At 48.2% G+C, this 19,538-nt stretch overlaps 7 protein-coding genes across 7 annotated transcripts; 2 read left to right on the top strand and 5 right to left on the bottom strand.

Moving 5' to 3' along the window:
- Window positions 1-1,306: 1,306 nt before the first annotated feature.
- V1508DRAFT_375926 (uncharacterized protein) lies at window positions 1,307-3,460 on the bottom strand. Its single transcript, XM_066937588.1, has 2 exons — window positions 3,414-3,460; window positions 1,307-3,346 (listed from the first exon to the last, which is right to left on the bottom strand). The coding sequence occupies exon 2, from the start codon at window positions 2,967-2,969 to the stop codon at window positions 1,461-1,463; it is 1,509 nt and encodes a 502-aa protein (XP_066793401.1). The 5' UTR covers window positions 2,970-3,346; window positions 3,414-3,460; the 3' UTR covers window positions 1,307-1,460.
- Window positions 3,461-3,616: 156 nt separating this feature from the next.
- V1508DRAFT_441755 (MFS general substrate transporter) lies at window positions 3,617-5,739 on the top strand. Its single transcript, XM_066942303.1, has 3 exons — window positions 3,617-5,246; window positions 5,295-5,339; window positions 5,391-5,739. Exons 1-3 carry the CDS (start codon window positions 3,779-3,781, stop codon window positions 5,585-5,587), a joined length of 1,710 nt encoding a protein of 569 aa, XP_066793402.1. The 5' UTR covers window positions 3,617-3,778; the 3' UTR covers window positions 5,588-5,739.
- A 2,319-nt stretch (window positions 5,740-8,058) lies between these two features.
- On the bottom strand, window positions 8,059-9,632 carry V1508DRAFT_434865 (general substrate transporter; the record flags this gene model as incomplete). The annotated part of the gene is made up of 4 exons (XM_066942047.1): window positions 8,059-8,933; window positions 8,978-9,059; window positions 9,085-9,361; window positions 9,415-9,632. The coding sequence occupies 4 exons, from the start codon at window positions 9,630-9,632 to the stop codon at window positions 8,059-8,061; spliced, it is 1,452 nt and encodes a 483-aa protein (XP_066793403.1).
- A 1,143-nt stretch (window positions 9,633-10,775) lies between these two features.
- Window positions 10,776-13,051, bottom strand: V1508DRAFT_399868 (fungal-specific transcription factor domain-containing protein; the record flags this gene model as incomplete). The annotated part of the gene is made up of 3 exons (XM_066938288.1): window positions 10,776-12,786; window positions 12,838-12,908; window positions 12,968-13,051. The coding sequence occupies 3 exons, from the start codon at window positions 13,049-13,051 to the stop codon at window positions 10,776-10,778; spliced, it is 2,166 nt and encodes a 721-aa protein (XP_066793404.1).
- A 1,186-nt stretch (window positions 13,052-14,237) lies between these two features.
- V1508DRAFT_441759 (uncharacterized protein) lies at window positions 14,238-15,273 on the bottom strand (the record flags this gene model as incomplete). The annotated part of the gene is made up of 2 exons (XM_066942304.1): window positions 14,238-14,863; window positions 14,922-15,273. 2 exons carry the CDS (start codon window positions 15,271-15,273, stop codon window positions 14,451-14,453), a joined length of 765 nt encoding a protein of 254 aa, XP_066793405.1. The 3' UTR covers window positions 14,238-14,450.
- An 852-nt stretch (window positions 15,274-16,125) lies between these two features.
- Window positions 16,126-16,302, bottom strand: V1508DRAFT_359999 (uncharacterized protein; the record flags this gene model as incomplete). The annotated part of the gene is made up of 1 exon (XM_066937127.1): window positions 16,126-16,302. The coding sequence occupies one exon, from the start codon at window positions 16,300-16,302 to the stop codon at window positions 16,126-16,128; it is 177 nt and encodes a 58-aa protein (XP_066793406.1).
- Window positions 16,303-16,834: 532 nt separating this feature from the next.
- V1508DRAFT_464067 (uncharacterized protein) lies at window positions 16,835-19,235 on the top strand. Its single transcript, XM_066942888.1, has 4 exons — window positions 16,835-17,107; window positions 17,157-18,277; window positions 18,328-18,790; window positions 18,851-19,235. The coding sequence occupies exons 1-4, from the start codon at window positions 17,052-17,054 to the stop codon at window positions 19,071-19,073; spliced, it is 1,863 nt and encodes a 620-aa protein (XP_066793407.1). The 5' UTR covers window positions 16,835-17,051; the 3' UTR covers window positions 19,074-19,235.
- The last annotated feature ends 303 nt before the right edge of the window (window positions 19,236-19,538 follow it).

The following is a 19,538-nucleotide window of genomic DNA, read 5'->3' on the forward strand; positions in this document are numbered from 1 at the left end:
CCTGCACCTCGGCTTTTTAGGATGTGTCCCCACACGCAGCCATTCATTCAGTTAATGATTAGGAAATATTTCTCGAGAAAGTAAACTTACGTCGCATAACTAGAATCTTAAATCATGACGAGTGAGAGAGGGGTTTGCCAGGCTCGGAAAGTACAGACGTCTTCCCCTGCACAATCATTGCATTTCGATTCCTCGAATCATTGGGATCTGTGAACTTTTATAATTTTTATAACTCTGGTTTAATCCTTGATTTCTTAATCTCAACGGTGGCGTCATGATCAGGAATGGAGATACTGAATTGCATGAGCTCCTCAAAAACTGTTGAATTTGAAGTTTCTGCTAGATAGGAAAAAGGATAAAGATAGGACTCGTTTTGATGAAAAACGAAGGGTACGATAGGAGATATGATGAAAAGGGAAAGATACGATATACCGATAGTTTGCACTAGTCAACTGGAAGTGCCCGAACGGAGCTAACCCAGAAGACTTCTGGAAGATGTTATGGTTAGCAGCATGAGTGGCGATATCCTCCTCCTTGCGAGATATCAGTGACGCGCCGGTCCGCGAAATAGGTAGAAAGCTCTCTGCCAGATTGTGGGGCCTGAATGGCCAACTCATCAAATTGGAACCGTCGGGAATTTCCGACAGAACTGAATCAGCTATGGTAGCGAAGCAAACCGACAGTCGTACTTGTTACAATTGTGGCAAGGTTGGCCACCTTGCAAAGACCCTGAACCCTGAAACCTGAACTGCAGGTTACCCAAGAAGGGAGCTCAGCAAAGCAGTCTGAGACTCGACGAAATGTACAGCATGGTCCAGAGAATCGACCAAAAGCCAAGACCGATCATGCATTCCTAGCGCATGAAAAGAGAGGAAGAACCTAATGCACAGGCAAGAAACCGATTCCGGGAATACCGATTCGTCAAAGCGGTACCTTGACTCAGCAGCGTCGCACCGTTAAGATAAAGCCATAATGTATGATATACAATCCATATAGAAGTCCTAGTCGGTGATGGATCCTCCGTTGACATTCACCATCTTGGGCGAGCCGATATCGAAGTGGCAGATCAGAATGGGGACATAGATATTTTGAAACTCAGCAACGTACGCTACTCGAGCAGCTTTGCAACTAATCTTTGTCGGTCCGTCAAGTACTAAATGAGAAGAATATTCCCGAAATAGTTTTCGCCATGACGAAGTCGTCACCGATATGAATCTGCATTCAAGGCTACAGAAGTAAGTGTCACTCTCAGATACGCAGAACAGGAATTGCAGTATGGAAAGGTCAGTTAAGACGTGCAATGAACTGAGAATTGAGGTATTTTTCTATCATAATCTATCTCTACATTGTGCTTTTCTCGTAAACTCACTCCCTCATGACACATGCAAAGAAAACCTATCCATTACTCTCAGCCTCAGGTGTGCCTTTTTCGCCAAGCCAACAACTCCTAGCCATGGTGATTAGTCAATGTACTTGGGAAGCGTCTTCATGATGCCGTCCCGGGTAATATCCTCCATAGCCGTCGTGATCTCCTGGATAAACCTCTTGTCGCCGCGCAAGTCATCACCGAACAGGCTCTTGATACTGAGCAGCTCGGCCGGGTTGGTGCCTCCTGCACGAGCCTTAGCCTGAAGCTCCTCGCGCATCGGGTCGACAACCTCGAATGTCTTGCCGCTGTCGTCGACGCCATTAATATAACAGAACCAAGCAGCTGTACTGAAGCACAGTCGGCGGAACGGGCCAGTAACCCAAATAGCCTCGGCAATTGACGGCATGATAAACTGTGGAATCTTGCCAGAACCGTTGAGGCAGATACGGGGCAACTGGTCCATGATTGTTGGGTTGGAGAAGCGCTCAATAAGTGTGTTGCAATACTCATCGATATTAAAAGCCGGAATCTCGGGCAAGAGCGGCTTTACCTCCTCCTGCATCATCTGCCACATGAACCTGCGGAATAGCGGGTTCTCCATAACCTGGTGAACGTATTTAAAGCCTGCCAGCTGACCTGGGTAGCCGAGGGCTGAGTGGCTGCCGTTGAGGAGGCGTAGCTTGTACTTCTCAAACTGCTCGACATCGTGGACATTCTTGACAACCTGAACACCAACCTTGTCAAGCGGTGGACGGCCATCAGAGAACTGGTCCTCGATGACCCATTGCATGAAAGGCTCCGTGACAACTGGCCATGCGTCCTCGATGTCGAAGTCGTCTGCAAGTGCTGCTTTGTCGGTGGCTGATGTCTGAGGTGTGATACGATCAACCATAGCATTAGGGAAGGCACCTTGCTTGGTAATCCACTTCGCGATCTCAGGGTTCCGCAGGCGCGCAAATGACTCAAGCATATGGCGCGAAATAGAGCCGTTCTTCTGCATATTATCACACGACATGACAGTGAATGGCTTGAGTCCTTGCTGGTGGCGTCGTTCCAGGGCGGCGTAGAGGAAGCCGAAAGTGGTGCGTGGTGCCTTCTTGTTGGCCGGGTCAAGATCGAACTGAATATCAGGGTGCTCACTTTGCAGCTCATGTGTGTTCTCGTTGTAGTAGTAACCGCTCTCAGTAATAGTGAGTGATACAATGTGTGTATCAGGATGCGCCATCTTGGCGATGACGGCCTCGCGATCATCAGGTGCAAAGAGGTAGGAGTTAATACTGCCAATAACATGGGCAGAGCTGCCCTGGGCTGAACGCTCAATAACGGTATAGAGGTGATCCTGCGATCTCAATACATCGCGCATAGCAGCGTCAAAGGGCTGCAACCCAACACCGCAAATTGCGTAGTCAGTAATGCCGTGCTTCTGCATCAACTGGTCGATATAGACAGCCAGGTGAGCTCGGTGGAAGCCGCCGACGCCAATATGGACAATTCCCTCCTTGACGGCGCCACCGCGCTGATAGGTTGGGACCTTGACCTGCGCCTCACCTGTTGCCGAAATTTGGGACAGGTTCTTGCTGTTGAGCTTGAGGGGTGCCATTATGATCAGACAAATTGGATGAATGACAAGGACGAGCCTGCGAGTGATGAAGGATTTGCTGAGACTGAATCGATGTGTGCGGCTCACCGCCGGTTTTGACTGCTGATCACCGGGAATTTATAGAAAACAGCATTACATCATGCGGCAGGAATAAAATAGGGGTTCCTGTGAAGTGGTGGAGATGAACTTGCCTTTTCTAACCGTGCTTTCGAATTGACGATAAGCGCATGAAGCGGATAGTGCAGACATCCATTTTCACTGATTCTCCTCTGGCGCCTCTCCTCAGCGTTACTCTGATCCAGATTTTAGCTGCAATAATGCTCATACGCTCATACTTGACCATAGTTGTTTCGGAATTTTGAATTTTTTCTTTTTTTAGGACAGAGGAGGTTTTGGGGGAAAAGGTGGGTTCGCTAAGGTTGTGGGGGGGGGAGGGGAGGTGCTGGTTCGGGAAGGTTTCCTCATCAGGAAACGATATATCGTAATGCTAGCCAGCGCGACGAAATAGAAAGCTGGGAAGCCGTGCCGCCAAGACCGAGGCATGGACCGTAAGGCTTGCCGAGCGTTCACATCTAAGTTTATTACGTTACTACGGTCATGCTAAAGTACCTTCTTTACCTTGGGAAACGGTCTCCACAGGGCTCACTGTCCCTTGGGCTGACTGCTGATTAAAAAAAGTTCGCCCAACTATACAACCAATCCCATACCCTTCCTCTTTTTCTTTCCTCCCCTCCGGTTATTCTTTCCTCTTGTCAACTTCGTTCAGGATTCGGTCAGACTCCTCGAACCTATCCATCGACAGACACAGGATGGTCGAGAGACCTTCCAACGAGCTCGTCACAACGGAGGACAAGGTGCACACATCCGAGGGCTTGTCATCCGCTGACATACATGGCATCGTGAGCCTCACCGGCCACAACAATTGCACCGATCATGAGAAGCGCCATCAGTTCGACGGCGCTACTAAGGCTACTGTGGACCAAGTGGAACACTTCGGGGCAGTTGGGAAGATTGTTCTCACCGAGGAAAGCTGCTATGAAGAACTGGGCTTCTGCTTCCCGACTTGGAAGAAATGGATGATTATCTCAGTGATCTTTCTGGTTCAGTTGTCTATGAATTTCAATACCAGTTTGTATTCCAACGGCCTCGCGGGCATTTCGGAGGAATTCGGCGTTAGCATGCAGGCAGCGAGGTGCGGTGCGATGATTTATTTGGTGACCTATGCCTTTGGCTGCGAGCTCTGGGCACCCTGGAGTGAGGAGCTAGGACGCAAACCCATCCTCCAACTCAGTATGCTGCTTGTCAACATCTGGCAGTTACCGGTAGCCCTTGCGCCCAACTTTGCCACAATCATGGTTGGCCGTGCCTTGGGAGGACTCAGTTTAGCCGGTGGATCAGTCACCCTGGGCATGGTGGCCGATATGTGGGACGCCGACACACAACAGTATGCTGTTGCTTGCGTCGTCTTCTCCTCGGTGGCGGGGTCTGTCGTCGGGCCCGTCGTGGGTGGTTTCGTCGAGGAATACCTGGCATGGCGTTGGACCATCTGGATCCAGCTCATATTTGGGGGGGTTGTCCAAATTGTTCATCTGCTGGCAGTTCCTGAGACCCGAACCACGATCATGCTGGGCCAGATTGCCAAGAAGAGAAGAAAGAATGGGGAGAATATCTACGGACCATATGAGATAATTCCTTGGAAGGAACGCTTCTCCCTGAAGGAGATTTGCATCACTTGGATCCGGCCCTTCAAGATGTTCGTGACGGAACCTATTGTGTTGACTCTGTCGTTGCTGAGCGGTTTCAGCGACGCGCTGATCTTTATGTTCATCCAGTCATTCGGGCTAGTCTATGACCAGTGGGGATTTGATACCGTCGCCCTGGGCCTCTCGTTCATACCGATTCTGGTGGGCTACCTGATTGCCTGGCTCTCGTTCTACCCTGTGATACAGAGGAACATGGCTGAGCGACGCCGCAAGCCTGACGATGAACAGGCACAGTATGAATCCCGGCTGTGGTGGCTGCTCTACACCGTGCCCTTCCTGCCTATTGGCCTGATCGGGTTTTCCTGGACCAGCGTCGGACCTCCTGTTCACTGGATGGGAACCATGGTGTTTTCAGCTATGGTAGGAATTGCCAACTGCAGTATCTACATGACCACCATTGACTACATGGTGTGCGCCTACGGTCCATATGCTGCCTCGGCTACCGGAGGCAACGGCTTCGCCAGAGATATCCTGGCCGGTATCCTCACAATCCCCGCCACTCCCTTTTTCGAGAGTATGTCTTACCACCTCTCTGTCGGACATTAACTAACAGAGACCGCAGATATCGGCGGGGATCGTCATCTACAGTACGCTTCAACCATTCTATGTAAGTTTCCTGAGGATTCTCAGTCTGGTTCAACCATTTGACATCAAATAGTCTGCATTTCCGTGGTCCTGGTGGTTTCGGTGTATATAATCTACTGGTACGGACCAGCCCTTCGCAAGCGTTCGCCATTTGCCCAGCAGCTCTCTTCTTCCCAAATGGAGGGACCTTCTCACAGTCGGCGGGCATCCGCAATTATGCCTCGGTCCAAGCTTGGGTCTCGCCGGAATAGTCTGACTTATCATCAGTGAGCAGTCTGACTTGGGCTCAAACATCGACATCGCGACGGAGGCCATGTAGCATCTTAGTATCATCTTTTGCATCTTTGCAAGTGTGCACGGCGTGAGATTGACCGGATTCTGACCCGGTCGTTGACAGATAAAATACAATAAATAGAATATATGATAAGTATCTCTTCACGTCAAAATTAAGAATGTTATTCTATCCATAACTTACGTAATCTGCCATGAGTTAATATGTACATATAGGTCATCTCTAGGTCTTCTGAACGGTGCATGGGTGACCTAATTGTAGTAATTAACCATCTCTTATTGAGCAGTTCAGACAGCATAACCAATGCTTTCCTCATACTCTTACATGAATTACACTGATTTTTCGCGAAACAAACTTGTTTTTCCCACCAAATGCTAGAACATAATACCGAAATACTCTGGAAAAGTCTCTCTGATCTGCAAGTTTCGCGCATTTGCTAGACACTGAACCGCAGTTTCGAGGCGGCAGCCAGAAACGTGGCATTTTGCGGCAGCAGGCGATCCACAGTTGCCTAGTCCGATGAGCACGTGTTCCTTTCCAAATGTCTCAAAACGATTGCAGGCCAATCAGATCCTGCATGATTAGACGAAACTAGCGACTTTCAATGGCGAGGGTGGAATAGAAACAAAGAAGAGATGAGAAAACAGGGGAAAGTGTACTTCAACAGGATGGTATATTGTGAGAGGCTACACGCTGAAGTCTCCGCACTTGCTTACGTCCCTCGATAGGCTCTGTAGGACCCCGACACCTTAACCTTATTTCCGATAACTGGGCATGCGCTATTGGACGGATTCCCACACCTTAACCCTATTTCCGAAAATTGGACACCGCCTTATTGGACGCCGTACATATAGAGCTGATCGTTGATTCGTTTTCTTCTCTACTCTTGCACTTTCTTTTCTTCATCGTATTTAGTGGACACCTAGTCAGCGAAAAATTGCACAAGGTTACCCCATCGGGATTCGATCGTTCCTTCTTTTCTAAGCGTGAGGCGCTTATAAGATGTACCGGCTCTTTACGGGATTATAGTCCGAGCAAAAGTGTAACAGGAACCCTGAACCCTGAACTCTAAACATATAAGTAGTGGTTCAGGGGGCTGAACCATGTCCGACTGTCCGACTGTTCCATAGTAATGAGCCGCACACAGGCAGGGTAAGTGGCCCTCATGGTCCAGGGTCGTGGGTCAGTATAGTAAACGATGTCCGACTGTCTGACTAAGGCAAGGGTAGCAATGTCCGACTGCTGTTCGCCTACTGTCCGGCTGCTTAGGTCCGACTGCTGACTACGGTCAGAATGCTTGTTCCGGGGCCAGAATCGCGAGATCAGAAATATCACTAAAAAAAACCGAAATTAAAGCAATTAGTCAATTGTAAAGAGAAAATTCCGGCGGTCCGAATGGCATAATTTTTATAATCGTTTAAGTACGTTGGACATATCAAACACTGTTTAAAGCTTATGAGTTCACGATTTAGAGCGGTAATTAACGATGAATAGAGCAGCAAGTCCTGCGAGTTTCGAACACAAATTCTTTCCGGCAATCTTTGAGGGCTCTCACAGCCACGCAGAATGTAATTATTGTCTATATCGCAATTGCTAATGGTAGTTTCGTTCATCATAGGTCGTGGAGTCCCGCAATCTCGAGGCAGCCAAGAGAGACAAACAGCTCGCCAATCTTGAGAGCGCTAGAAGGGTCAAGCTGCGCCAGTCTCTTCTGGCGAAGCGTAATTTGGCATAACCTGCCCAGCTGTTTACTGTTTTGCTCTGTTGCTATGATTCAACAAATATATAGTAGTAACGTAGCTGAATGGAACAAGCTCCTCTTGTACACTGTCGCAGTGACTTGCATCTAGTGACTGTCCCAGAGAACTCGCTATGTTGCTCTAGCGGGTTCAGAGCGGCTGCAGAGTCTGATCGATCGAGCGACTCTGACCAAACTGTTTAGACCCTGGTAAGGGGTTTGCCACTTACATTGTTCACTGACTCGCTCAGCCCAGCCGTCGGAGTGACGCACACAATTTGTAGGAGAGGCTCTGCAAACTGCCAACAGAGCGGCTCTGACCAAACATTAGGGTACGATCAGAACTTTTGCTATAGGGGCAAGGTTGATCACCCAATTTGGTCAATTACTATTTCCAAGGATCGGAAGTGGGTACCTGACTCCAATAATAATGAGAGTTCAGTACGTGTCAGCCATTTGGCAAAATTTCACAACCGATGTGATATGCGAGTATCATCGTGCGGTTTGGTACTTAGCAATAGTCTATAGGGCTCACCTAAAGTTAAATAAAATTGCCCCAATGACGCCTTGAATTCAGTTAATCATCCGATTCGTACAAAAAATTTTTTTTAATGCAAATACTCAAGGTTTTGTGCCAAAGAGGAGAAAAACAATAGTGGCGGTCACCAGCCTACTCGCTATCTGATTGTCATACATCTCGATATGCGCAGATTACCGAATCGGCCGATGAATCCTCAAAATCCCCATCTCAATATCGTCCGCCAACTTATCGAGAATATTCGTATCCCCTTTGTTCAGGAACGACTTCCACAGCGGCCCGCCGTGCTCGAATATCTCATCCATTTCCTCCAGCGTGCGTTGCTTCGTCTCGGGCGCAGCAAACAAGACATGGATGAACGCCATGATGTTGAAGGACCCGAATATGAAGAACATGCGCCAACTGATGGAGCGGAGCAGCGGCGGAACCGAGATGCCCAGTACAAGATTGGTTGCCCAATTGCAAGCTGTCGCGAGGGAAACAGATTTTGCGCGGATCCGGATCGGGACAATTTCCGGAGGGTACATCCAGCCTACGGGGCCCCAAGTTGCGCCAAAAGCACCAATGAAGAGGTAACAGCAGCTTTGAATGGCGCGGGTCGCGGCTGGATGGTCAACGAGTATCCAAGTGTAGGGCTGATTCCGGACGGGGTTGGGTTCGCCGTACTGCATTAGCAGGCCACCAACGACGTAGAGCCAGAACCCCATAACGATTGACCCGATGAGGAGTGAGGGACGGCGGCCCCACTGGTCCGTCCATACGATGCAGGGAATCGTCATGAGCATTTCGATAATGTACGGGATCGATCCGAGGAGCATTGAGTTAGCGACGCCTCCGGATTTCAGCACATACACGATGTAATAATTTATCACGTTTGCACCACAGAGCTGACTCCAAACCTGGATCGACATTGAGAGGAAGACGCGACTGCGCATTTTCTTTGAGAAGAGCTCCTGGAGCGAGTTGGACCCTTCGCAGCGCTCGAGATGGATCTGGTCTTCGATCTCTTTGTACTCTGCGAGCACGAGGGGGTCATTAATGTCGCCTTCTGCCGAGCGTAGAAACGCGAGCACCCGCAAAGCTTCATCTCACCGATCATTGCGCGCGAGCCACCGCGGCGAGCGGGGGAGCCAGAAGAAGCCGATAAACAGGATAATGGCTGGGACAGACTGAACTGCCCATGGCAGCCGGAATGAGACCTCAGAGTCGAGAAACGAGCATCCATACTCGACGAGATACTGAATCAAAATGCCCGAGGTGATAGCGAGTTGTTGGAGTGCGACGATGCGTCCACGGAACCTGCGTGGGGCGATTTCCGACTGATATATGGGCACGAGCGAAGAGGTCAGCCCGACGCAAATACCGGCTATTGCCCGTCCAACAGCTAACATTTCGATACCATTCGACGTAGACTGCACCGCGGCGCCAATGCACCAGAAAATCATACCGCACTGGATGGCGACTTTGCGCGATAACCTGTCGAAGTATTGTTGATGTATTGCTAACAAACTGAACTTTGCAAGACTCACTTGTCACCGAGGAAACTAGAGGATAGCGCGCCTAAGATTGAGCCCGCGGCCATAGCGCTTGTGATACCTCCCTGTCGCATCCCCAGCGGATTGCCGTAGTAATTCTTGTATTGATCGGTACCCAGAATACCGGAAACGGACGAGATATCCAACCCCAACAGCACGCCACCAAGCGCCGCAAATCCCGATATTGTGTACACGTTTAGAAAGCGAATCATAACGGACGAGGGAAGCGGTGCCTGCGAGCGGCAATTGGCTGCCCGGGGAACATAAATGAGCTGTTTATGAGGTATTCTTGTACTAACTGTAAACCAAGCCTTTTTATGCAAGCGAATCAATCAAGTAGTCAGTAACTTAGGATGGCCCTAATGAGACTAATAGCCACGCTGCACATGGTTATGTATGAAATCGGCGGTACGAGTTGCCGCCTTGAGAAATGCCCTAGCCCTGGACTTTACGTCCATGACACCTGACAGGCGATTCCAACATTGGGGTGTTTAACTAACCTTAAATTTCAGTTCGCTAGGCACATCGCCAAATTTCGCCACCCTGGGTGCAGAGCCATCTCTAGAACTACTCAAGCACAAGTGGCTTTGGTGTGAAATATCGCAGACGAAATCACTGAAGGCGTTCAAGTGTTCCTGTGCATGCCACGGGAATACGAGAATACGAGGCACGGTCCTAAGAATTCTGGCGATACCAAGATGGTATGCAGCTGGGCAGCCTCAGAGAAGTCGTCTTACAGGACGCGAGTGGACTGTGATATATAAGTGAGGACTCGATGACAAATGGCAGTATTACAGGTTGTCTAGCGATCACAACTATCAGACTCGTCACGTGGATGCGCGATCTTTTCCTATGCATCGTATTAATATTAACCGGCCATAAGAGTCACGTCAATCCCGAATTCGACTGGTATTGCACCAAACACTATACTATTCCTCTTTGCATCCCGCCTCGCTGAAGTGTAAATACAAGTTTGGGCGTGAGCCCGGCCCGGCTGTTGCGATTTTTTGTGGCGGTGTGAGGAAAAAGTAGAGTTGTGTTTTGCGCCATAACCATTGGGTAATTTTTACGTACAATATTGAACATTCTGCTAACTATTACATATTCCGTAGAAATTGTGCCAAGCCAGCTGGTGCCAGGCTGGAATAGTTGGGATACTCGCGTACTCAACTAAAGTCAAGTCCTTCAATGTTCCAAATGCATGCCCCATTACATGTTCCAAGCAAATAAATCTGAAAAAATAAGTGTTCACGGCCAGCCGGATCCTGCTCGTATATCAAAACTCCTATTCCTTCAAATACTTGACCGACTCGTTGCCGTCCGTGGGGACCCAGGAATTGCAAATGCTGACTGTGTTAGCGAAAGGCGGCACTGCTACTAGGTGCCACCGCCGTCTCTTCAAACTGCATATCCTGAAGCCATAGTTCTGACGATCCGGCAAAACCATCTAGCACAAGAGCGTGTTCTAAGAAACTAGTCGGGTTAGGCAAATCTGAGAACATTTCTAAGAACTGCGTTTCCAATGAAGGTGTGGCGACGGAAGCCGGTAGTGCTGTTCCAAATATTGGTGTTGACACGAAACTATTGGCAAGCATACTGTTTGCTCTAGTCGATGTTGTGGGCACAGATGTCGGACTAGTAGATGACGGCAGTGGAAACACTGGCTCCACTGAATCCTTAGTCTGCGTCCGCGCCGTCGATTTCTTCTTTGAAGTAGAACGCCGCGATGGCTTTGTAGGAGACGGTCCAGGTACAGCAAACAGTAGAGGAGGCCGGACTGATGCAGAGAGTCCGGACGGGGCGGCCATGGCTTCTTGGAGGGCTTCTCTATTGGCATGATCTTCTTCCAACTTGCGGAACACGGACCTTGCCATGCCACCCATGGCCTCTGCAAACCACCACGTCGTTGCAAGGTCGTCCAACACCGCACAACTTTCATGCCACCCGGCTATAGCCTCTGGGGAAGGATATAGTCGTAGGTAAACGGTAAATGTGAGCGACACGGCGTAAGGCACGACCGAGAATGGAGGAAGTTGTGATTGCGTCCGCACGATGTGGAGAATTTGCGAAGTCGAATGTAACAAAATCGAAGCGTTAGCCTCAGGGGCCTCCGGAGCGCGCTTGTGAGCCAATATGCACGCAGCATGGCGAAGAAGTTGCAAGAAAGAGGCAAATGGCGAGTTAACATCATCTGGTCCGTATGTCACCTGTAAGTCAACTTCCAGAGGTAGTGTAGATCCAAGCGGTCGATACATCATGATCACGCGATCGAGAACCTGACAAACCTCGTAAAGCTTACTGAGCCAGCCTTCTTCATTTGACCGCAATCCAGTAACTCCAACGTCATCCAGTCGGGAAATAACGGGACGAGCAGATACGCACGCCGACATGCGATCGAGGCACCAAAGACACCACCACACGCGGCGTATGGCTGCTTGGTCAGGATGCGAACGTCGCTCGTGATGTAGACCGAGGAAGTGCGCGTAATGGAAGGCTTGCTCCAAATCCGAGCATGATTTTTGCAAGCCATCGGAACCTTCGCAATGCAGCGACAAAAGGGCGAGGGCACGAACAACGGTCAGTTTATCGCGGTCGATGTCTGCGTAAATAAGAGCACGAATTTTGGCAGCAGTAAGGGACGCAAAATGCCGAGTGGACCGAAGGTGGATAAACTTTCGAGCAGAAGAATGACGACAGGCAGCCAGCTGCACTGCGTGAAGGAGTAGTATAGGGCATTCATCACGCTCGTGTTGGCGTAAGAATGTGGCTTTGTCAAGTAACGGCATGAGAGGATGTACATATTCGAAAAACACGTTGATCAAACCTTCTCTATCTTGCCGCGGAGGAAGGTCAAAAGCGTTCAGGGAGTCGAGATATGCTACAAGATGCTGGTTGATAGGTTGATGCATTGACGCACCTTTAACCCAGACACCTATGCGATCTTTCTCCATGTCGCGAATTGTTAAAAGGACAGACGCTGGGTCAAGATCTCCAATAAATCGCGTGGAGCCGATGTCATTCGTTTCAGTCGATGTCACGGGTTTCATTCCATTTGTGGTTGAGGACGAAGTTGAACGTATTGGTTGACCAGACGAGGACGCATGAGCTGCCGGAGTAGCAACATTATCGTAAAAGGTCGTTGCGGTAGACAACACGATAGGAGAAACCTCAGAAGTAGACGAGAAAGCAATACTTCGCTTGCCGTTAGTCACATTGATCGGTTCCGCCAGACTCGTGCTGACTCCAGCAACGGTCAACGAGACAGACACTCGAGCAGCTTTAACAATACGTTCCGTAGCTGCTCTTGTATCATCCAAGTCGTCGATAGGGGCTCGGTCATCATTTGTCGTAACGAAAGTCACCAGACTAGCAGACGATTAATGGTGAATGCAAGTTATAACCGTAAACAACAATTACCTGCACGGAATATTTTGTTTCATACAAGGAGCACAGCGGTCATGGTTCTTAAAGGGAGGTTCGCATCGTTTCTGTATGATAGAGTCAGATCACACAAAAAGTTGAGAAAATTCGCCCTGACAACACGTACTCGTCTCCTCTTGCACTGTTCACAGGCTTTGTGGGCGCGCTGTCGCTTGCGGTAGCCTTCGTCATTCGCAGGAAACACGAACATGAAAGGCCGGTCCCGAGAAATCGACGGAATTCTTGATTGTTGAATTGTACTGTGAGTGTCCGTAGAATTCTGTCGGCGACATGTGCCGGGCCCGCGTCTGCCGTGCTATTGGATGTTTCGCGCTGTGCCGTTAGCGTCAGCAAGTGATACACTACTATAAATTACTGCGATTCGCGTACCAATGCAGTATTCTCCTTAATGAAGTGGCCCTTTACCAAATGTTGTGACGCATATTGTAGCTGTAGCTTATTGCAATTTACATTCGGGTTATCCTAGACTAAATTCTACAATTGCCCATTATTAAGAAATATCGGACACTTCAGAGCCAGCGGAAGTTTGACTACATAAGCCGCCGTACCGCTTTTCTCCATCCGGGTTAGGGTAACGTTAATCACGAGCGCCTTCCTGTATTTGGGTGGTTCCGGAAGTCAACTGCGCCGGGTGTGGCGTAGAAATCGACATCAGGGGACGCGGGGAATCAGCCTGCCCGGGAATATTCGCCTCCTCGGCGTGGTCGTAGGGCCTGTGAACGTCGCCGTGTCTAGATCTGGCCGCTTTCTCCTAGTTTCTGGGGAGCAGGTCAGGATGTAGACCCACCGCGGGTCGCTTACCGATTTAGGACTCATAGCCGGCTAGCTCGGGTTAGCGTGTGTTCACTTCACAGCCGCGGCGTGTAGTAAACGATCGGCGCTCGCTGCTGATGACGAGAGCTTTTGAAAGCCATCTAATCTACTTATTATACCAGTCTTACAGAATCCTATCGGTTGGGCATCATGAAACCATCACTAAATAAGTGAGTCAAAATAGAAGATACCTACCACAAATGGAATAAATTTTTTCGCCATGTCGCGGTTCAGATTATATCCTAGACTTAACGGCGAAAAACTACAACGATTGGTGAGCCATCAACAGGATTGAATTAGCAGTACTCGGAAAATCATAAATACATACAGCTGTGCAATCTGTGGATGTCTTGCGCTATATAGTCGACTTTGTTATTGTTAGAAGGTTTATGTGGTGTTCGATTGTTTCAGGCGGCTAATAACTTTACGCACATATTTATTTGGGAGGATCAGGTTCGGGTAAAACCTTAGGAAATGCGCTCTCTGTTTAATGCATATCAAGAATGAAGTCGCAGACGATAGAATAATATAATTTTACAGAAATATATGTCCACTTGCTCTCTGGCGAGTCTTAGCATGCAATAAACAACGATAGCCTCAAATTTTTCAGCTGCTTCATCAAACAACCGAGTAGGCAAGTAAGTGGTTGCTCAACAGCCGATGTTCATGGAAAACATGATCTATCAAGGGTTTCGTTGCTCCATATTGGGATTTGGGCAGGCTCTTCACTGCAATATGATCGTTAAGATATGCAATTGATACTCGTCTGCCGAGCGTTAGTGGAGTTCCTCCCGAGGGACATACGTCAGCTTCTGGAAGAAATATTTTCGTGAATACTCTTGATAGTGGTTGCTACCATCGGCATCGGTGACTGCGGTTCTTGTTTCCATGATTGGCGTTGGAGATCCGCGACTGCTGATCTTGCGAGCACCCTTCTTTCGACGTAAGAGCCTGGTGGCGTTGCCAACGTAACAACGTTCAGGCGCGATAAACGAGTGCGTTTGTGGTACTATTACTTGCTTATATTTTGCCTTGAATCCGTGTTTCAAATTAGGATCTTTTGATTCGTCCTTGCATAGGATGTACGCAAGTCTCAATTTCCCAAGATCAGATAAAGGCGAGGAAATAGAAGAAAGTGTGCTTCGTGTGCTTGAAGTGATCCTTGTGCTTGGATAAGTCGTTAATTCTGCTAAAATGAGGTTACCACACCCAGGTACGATCACGGTCGTCCGATGAAGTTAGCATACTAGGTAGGATCACGGTCGTCATGGTTCCGGCAGCACCATCAGGTGGCGAAGGGTGGTTTGCTGGAAAGTAAGCAGAAATCAAGGAATGGTGTGAACCAGGTGCTTTCCAAATCGTAGAGACAGTGAAGTTCGTAGACCTGACGGGCACCTCGATTAAATTTGCAATTGCTATTCTCGAGGAAGCGATCGCATCTTGAAAACTGCGACCTTGCGAGCGGGACTCTGGCCCTGGTAGTTTTAGTGTATTACTTTGAGCAAGCTGATGCTCGACTGCCTTGCTGTTCTCGATACTATCTCTGGACTGACCGATGAAACCCTGCATAATTACCGTAGACGATATGAAGTATGTCATTGCGATGCAGATAAATTATGGAGTGAATATGGTTGCCACTGGCAATGCGATTTAGTTAGGTCACCACTAATCAAAGTATCCGATTGGAGCACAGTGATAATGGGCGTGTCTTGTCACCGAGAAACCTATCTTTACCAATCTAACCGTGCCAGATCATATTTTCACATGCTCCAGAATGAACTTTATCGCTTGGCGACTACATTAGATTTTCGGCGGCATTCTTTACTATTGCAGGGCTGCACAGGAAGTGCTTTTTGTCATAACTAAATCGCTTGCATAAGAGGTTCTATGGCATGTTGGGTCTTGCATCTGCACAGAAGTTGTTGTGCATCCTTTCTGGAGGCACATTGGTAGTCATAGCATAATGGGTACCTTCATAAACGAAGGCCGTCAGTTACATTGCCACGGCTCGTGTGTAAATTATGCATGAGTCCGCCGGTTTGGGAAACGTAGGTCAGCATCCAGCCCCATTTCAGTCCCAACCGAATGTGCGTGATATATTGCCGTTTTAGGATAATGTCTTACATTAACCCTGACTGTCCTCACTCAAACGGCAGAGAGTTTGGTACTACCGAAAGGGTACTACTAAAAAGTTTCTCCGCGCGCCCCGCACGCGCATAGTCTAGACGCCGACCCGAGCGGGGCAGAGAGAATAAAGGTCAGCAGGTGACATGTCTCGATAGGCGTCACAATAGGAATTAAGCTTACGTGAATTTACCATGCAGTCATAATTATTCTGTAATGTGGTCCGAGTGTGCAGGGGTGCAGCATCACCTTACTAATGGCGAACGGTTTCATGCCGAACGTATAGCATAACTGGCATTGGAAACACTTGCCTTTCGCCAAGAAAACTTATAAAAGCGATCCAAACACAAACACCTTGGCGCGTACCAAGAGTGGACTTTTGAAATAGATCTTATACTGCTCCGTACCGATAATACCTAATATGGAATATATGTCAAAGCCAATGAACATGCCTTCAAGTGCCGCGAATGCTGATATCGTATATGCATTTAGAAACTGCGCCATTGTGAATGTGGGACAAGATGCGCTGTATGCGAGCCGGTGTGGTGCCTCATACAATGAGACAGATAAGTTTTTGTGAGCAAAATTTAGCTGATCATGTGACCTTAACACCAATACCTGATCCGCTGGAATAAACTGCTTCACAACTACCGGGACGCAAAATGCACAGGTACGTGCGAAACGACGATATCGCGGGAAAATCTCAGGTCTGGATTGCGCATGCAGACTGATATGGTCGTACGTTCAGCAGTGGGGCAGTGCCGGCAATCATCCAACAGAATCAGAGTTTCCACACTCTCTGACGGAGGTCCGGATCAACTGCACAGGCGGGGCCGAGTCGTCGCCGGAAGTTCCAAAGTAGCTTAACATGAGGGGTTTGTAAGCTCAACGCCAACTTCGGAACATTTTTCTGGACCCGTGGTACCATTGGTTGACGGGTTTCAGGATTTTACCCCCCGGATAGCGAAATCCGTCATCAGCGGAAACTCATTTCTCGTAGTTGGCGTGGCGCGGTTTACAGTTTCCACTTATTTGTGATTCTCCTTAGAACTATTGGAAACGTAGTTACTGACACCGCCGTCATTCTTCCCCACACATCACCCAGTGTTTGTAATCGGCTAAATTAGATTACCCCGCAACCCCAGTGCATTTCAAAGTGCTTGCTGGCTGTTTTCCGTACCATATAAGCAGCCGATCTCTCCGGATTAATGATTTTCATTCCATCAATTACTTCGCTTCGATAAGTCACCAGAATGAGCTCGCAAATAACTACACCTGTCCGTGACAAGGAGAATGACCATGTCCTCATGTACGCAACGATCGTAGCTCTTATTTCCGCAAACTAACTTTAGTCATAGGGGAAAAGATTTTGAGAACGAAAAGGGTTTGCCAGTTGAACATATTGACTTGAATAACAACGTCTCCGCCAAGATCCAAAATCCTTTGGCCGGTATTCCAACTAGTGATCTCTTGGACCAGGTTAACGCATTTGCAGAAGATAAATGCATGAACGACATATTGCCCCTGCTTCTAAAGGGTGCTCTCGTCGCTCAGGACCCTGCCGCGTTTGAAAGAGTTCCCGACCTCACGGACGAAGAGCGAGTAGTTCTCCACAACGAAGTTGAACACAGGTGGAGGCAGCCCCTCGTTCTCTACTTAACTATAATCACATGCTCCATTGGCGCAGCCGTACAAGGCTGGGACCAGACAGGTTCAAATGGAGCAAATCTGTCCTTTCCAGTGGCGTTTGGTATTCCTGACTCCGACCCAAACGATCCTAATATTCACCGAAATACTTGGCTTGTTGGCCTGGTTAATTCCGCTCCCTATATCGCAGCCTCTTTATTTGGTTGCTGGCTTACCGATCCACTGAACAATTATTTTGGTCGTCGTGGTACCATATTTCTTGCTGCAGTATTTTGTGTAGTAACTCCTATTGGGTCCGGATTTACACAGACGTGGGAGCAACTTTTTGCTTGCCGTCTTCTTTTGGGACTTGGAATGGGCGTGAAAGCTTCTACTATCCCTATCTATGCTGCAGAAAATGCTCCAGCAGCGATTCGCGGCGGCTTGGTAATGAGTTGGCAGATGTGGACAGCCTTTGGTATTTTTCTTGGTTTCTGCGCTAACCTTGCTGTATACAATGTTGGTGCAATAGCTTGGCGTCTTCAGCTCGGTTCAGCGTTCATCCCCGCCGTTCCTCTTCTGTTAGGCGTTTACGCGTGTCCTGAGTCTCCGCGGTGGTACATAAAGAAAAACAGGTTCCGCGAAGCGTATAATTCACTATGTAGGCTCCGCAACCATCCCCTCCAGGCAGCTCGCGATTTGTACTATATCCATGCGTTGCTTCTGGCTGAAGCTGAGATAGTTGGTAAAGTTAACTACGTTACTCGCTTTATTGAACTTTTCACCATTCCTCGTGTGCGCCGCGCAACGTTGGCCTCAGCAATTGTAATGCTAGCTCAGCAAATGTGTGGAAGTATGATCTGCCAAATGACTGCTTCAGTATCATGTGCTCACGATATCTAGTCAACATTATTGCTTTTTATTCGTCGACGATATTTTCCCAGGCAGGTGCCAGCACAATGCATGCTCTTCTCGTCTCTTTTGGATTTGGCTTGGTTAACTTTGTTTTTGCTTGGCCGGCCGTCCGCACCATTGATACGTATGGTCGGCGTACTCTTCTACTTTTTACTTTTCCGCAAATGGCATGGACATTGCTAGCAGCAGGATTTTGCTTTTATATTCCAGAGTCGAATAGGGCTCACCTAGGGCTCATTGCCTTTTTCGTGTTTCTTTTCACGGCCTTCTATAGTCCGGGTGAGGGTCCTGTTCCGTTTACTTACTCCGCCGAAGTGTTCCCTCTTTCTCACCGTGAGGTCGGCATGAGTTGGGCTGTGTCAACTTGTCTTTTCTGGGCATCTGTGTTGGGTTTAACATTCCCACGTATGGTTTCAGCATTCACCGTCCAAGGTGCATTTGGTTTCTATGCGTAAGTCCAGCTCCCATGAACTGACAATTTTCGTGTTCCAGATGCCTAATGTGTTTGCAGTGGCTTGAACGTCATCGCGTTTTGTTTGATTTTCCTGTTTGTGCCGGAGACGAAGCAGCGAACGCTGGAAGAACTCGATTACATATTTGCTGTTCCGGTTCGAAACCACGCAAAGTATCAACTTACGAAGGTCCTTCCATATTGGTGGAAGAGATATGTTTTCCAATATAAAAACTTAGAACTAGAGCCGTTGTATCATTTTGACCATTTGGCAAGGGATTGAAATTGGACTTTTGTTGGGAATGACAGTTCGGATGTCATAAAGAATGAGGTCTTGCAATATCTGAAAATGATGATTGGATTTCTAGTTGCTTTGATTGATTATCGTCGCTATCGAATGCTGTTAAGTTTGGTAACTACTCATAAAATTAACTTTAGTAGTAAGGGTTTTGAATTGGTTCATATTTTGAATCTAATTGTCAAAAATATATACTCTAAGATTGGCAATGGCGAGGGAGAAAATGCTGCTTGCATGGTCTACGAGAATGCAAGCCTATTGGAACTCAGATGGCAATGGCAACGCTTTGTATATTAGCCCATTGAATTGGTGATCTCCGGCAGCGACAGGGGAAGTGGGACGAGGTCTGTAACATCAATGACCTCAAGTGAAAATTCGACAATACAACCTGGAATTTACACTCCATATGCTAACGATGGCTTGTCTGCAAGGCATCAGATAAACAAGTAC

Source organism: Lipomyces doorenjongii, assembly GCF_038497915.1.
Source record: "Lipomyces doorenjongii strain NRRL Y-27504 unplaced genomic scaffold V1508scaffold_73, whole genome shotgun sequence".
In the NCBI taxonomy this organism is placed as follows: Eukaryota; Fungi; Ascomycota; class Lipomycetes; order Lipomycetales; family Lipomycetaceae; genus Lipomyces; species Lipomyces doorenjongii.

What these genes read in the sequence shown, in the direction of transcription:
- V1508DRAFT_375926 (XM_066937588.1), bottom strand. Translation starts at nt 2,969, where the DNA reads ATGGCACCCCTCAAGCTCAACAGCAAGAACCTGTCCCAAATTTCGGCA.
- V1508DRAFT_441755 (XM_066942303.1), top strand. Translation starts at nt 3,779, where the DNA reads ATGGTCGAGAGACCTTCCAACGAGCTCGTCACAACGGAGGACAAGGTG. An exon ending in CGCCACTCCCTTTTTCGAGA is followed by an intron (nt 5,247 to 5,294) that starts GTATGTCTTACC and finishes CAGAGACCGCAG; the next exon opens with ATATCGGCGGGGATCGTCAT. An exon ending in GTACGCTTCAACCATTCTAT is followed by an intron (nt 5,340 to 5,390) that starts GTAAGTTTCCTG and finishes GACATCAAATAG; the next exon opens with TCTGCATTTCCGTGGTCCTG.
- V1508DRAFT_464067 (XM_066942888.1), top strand. Translation starts at nt 17,052, where the DNA reads ATGAGCTCGCAAATAACTACACCTGTCCGTGACAAGGAGAATGACCAT. An exon ending in AGCTCAGCAAATGTGTGGAA is followed by an intron (nt 18,278 to 18,327) that starts GTATGATCTGCC and finishes CACGATATCTAG; the next exon opens with TCAACATTATTGCTTTTTAT. An exon ending in GGTGCATTTGGTTTCTATGC is followed by an intron (nt 18,791 to 18,850) that starts GTAAGTCCAGCT and finishes ATGTGTTTGCAG; the next exon opens with TGGCTTGAACGTCATCGCGT.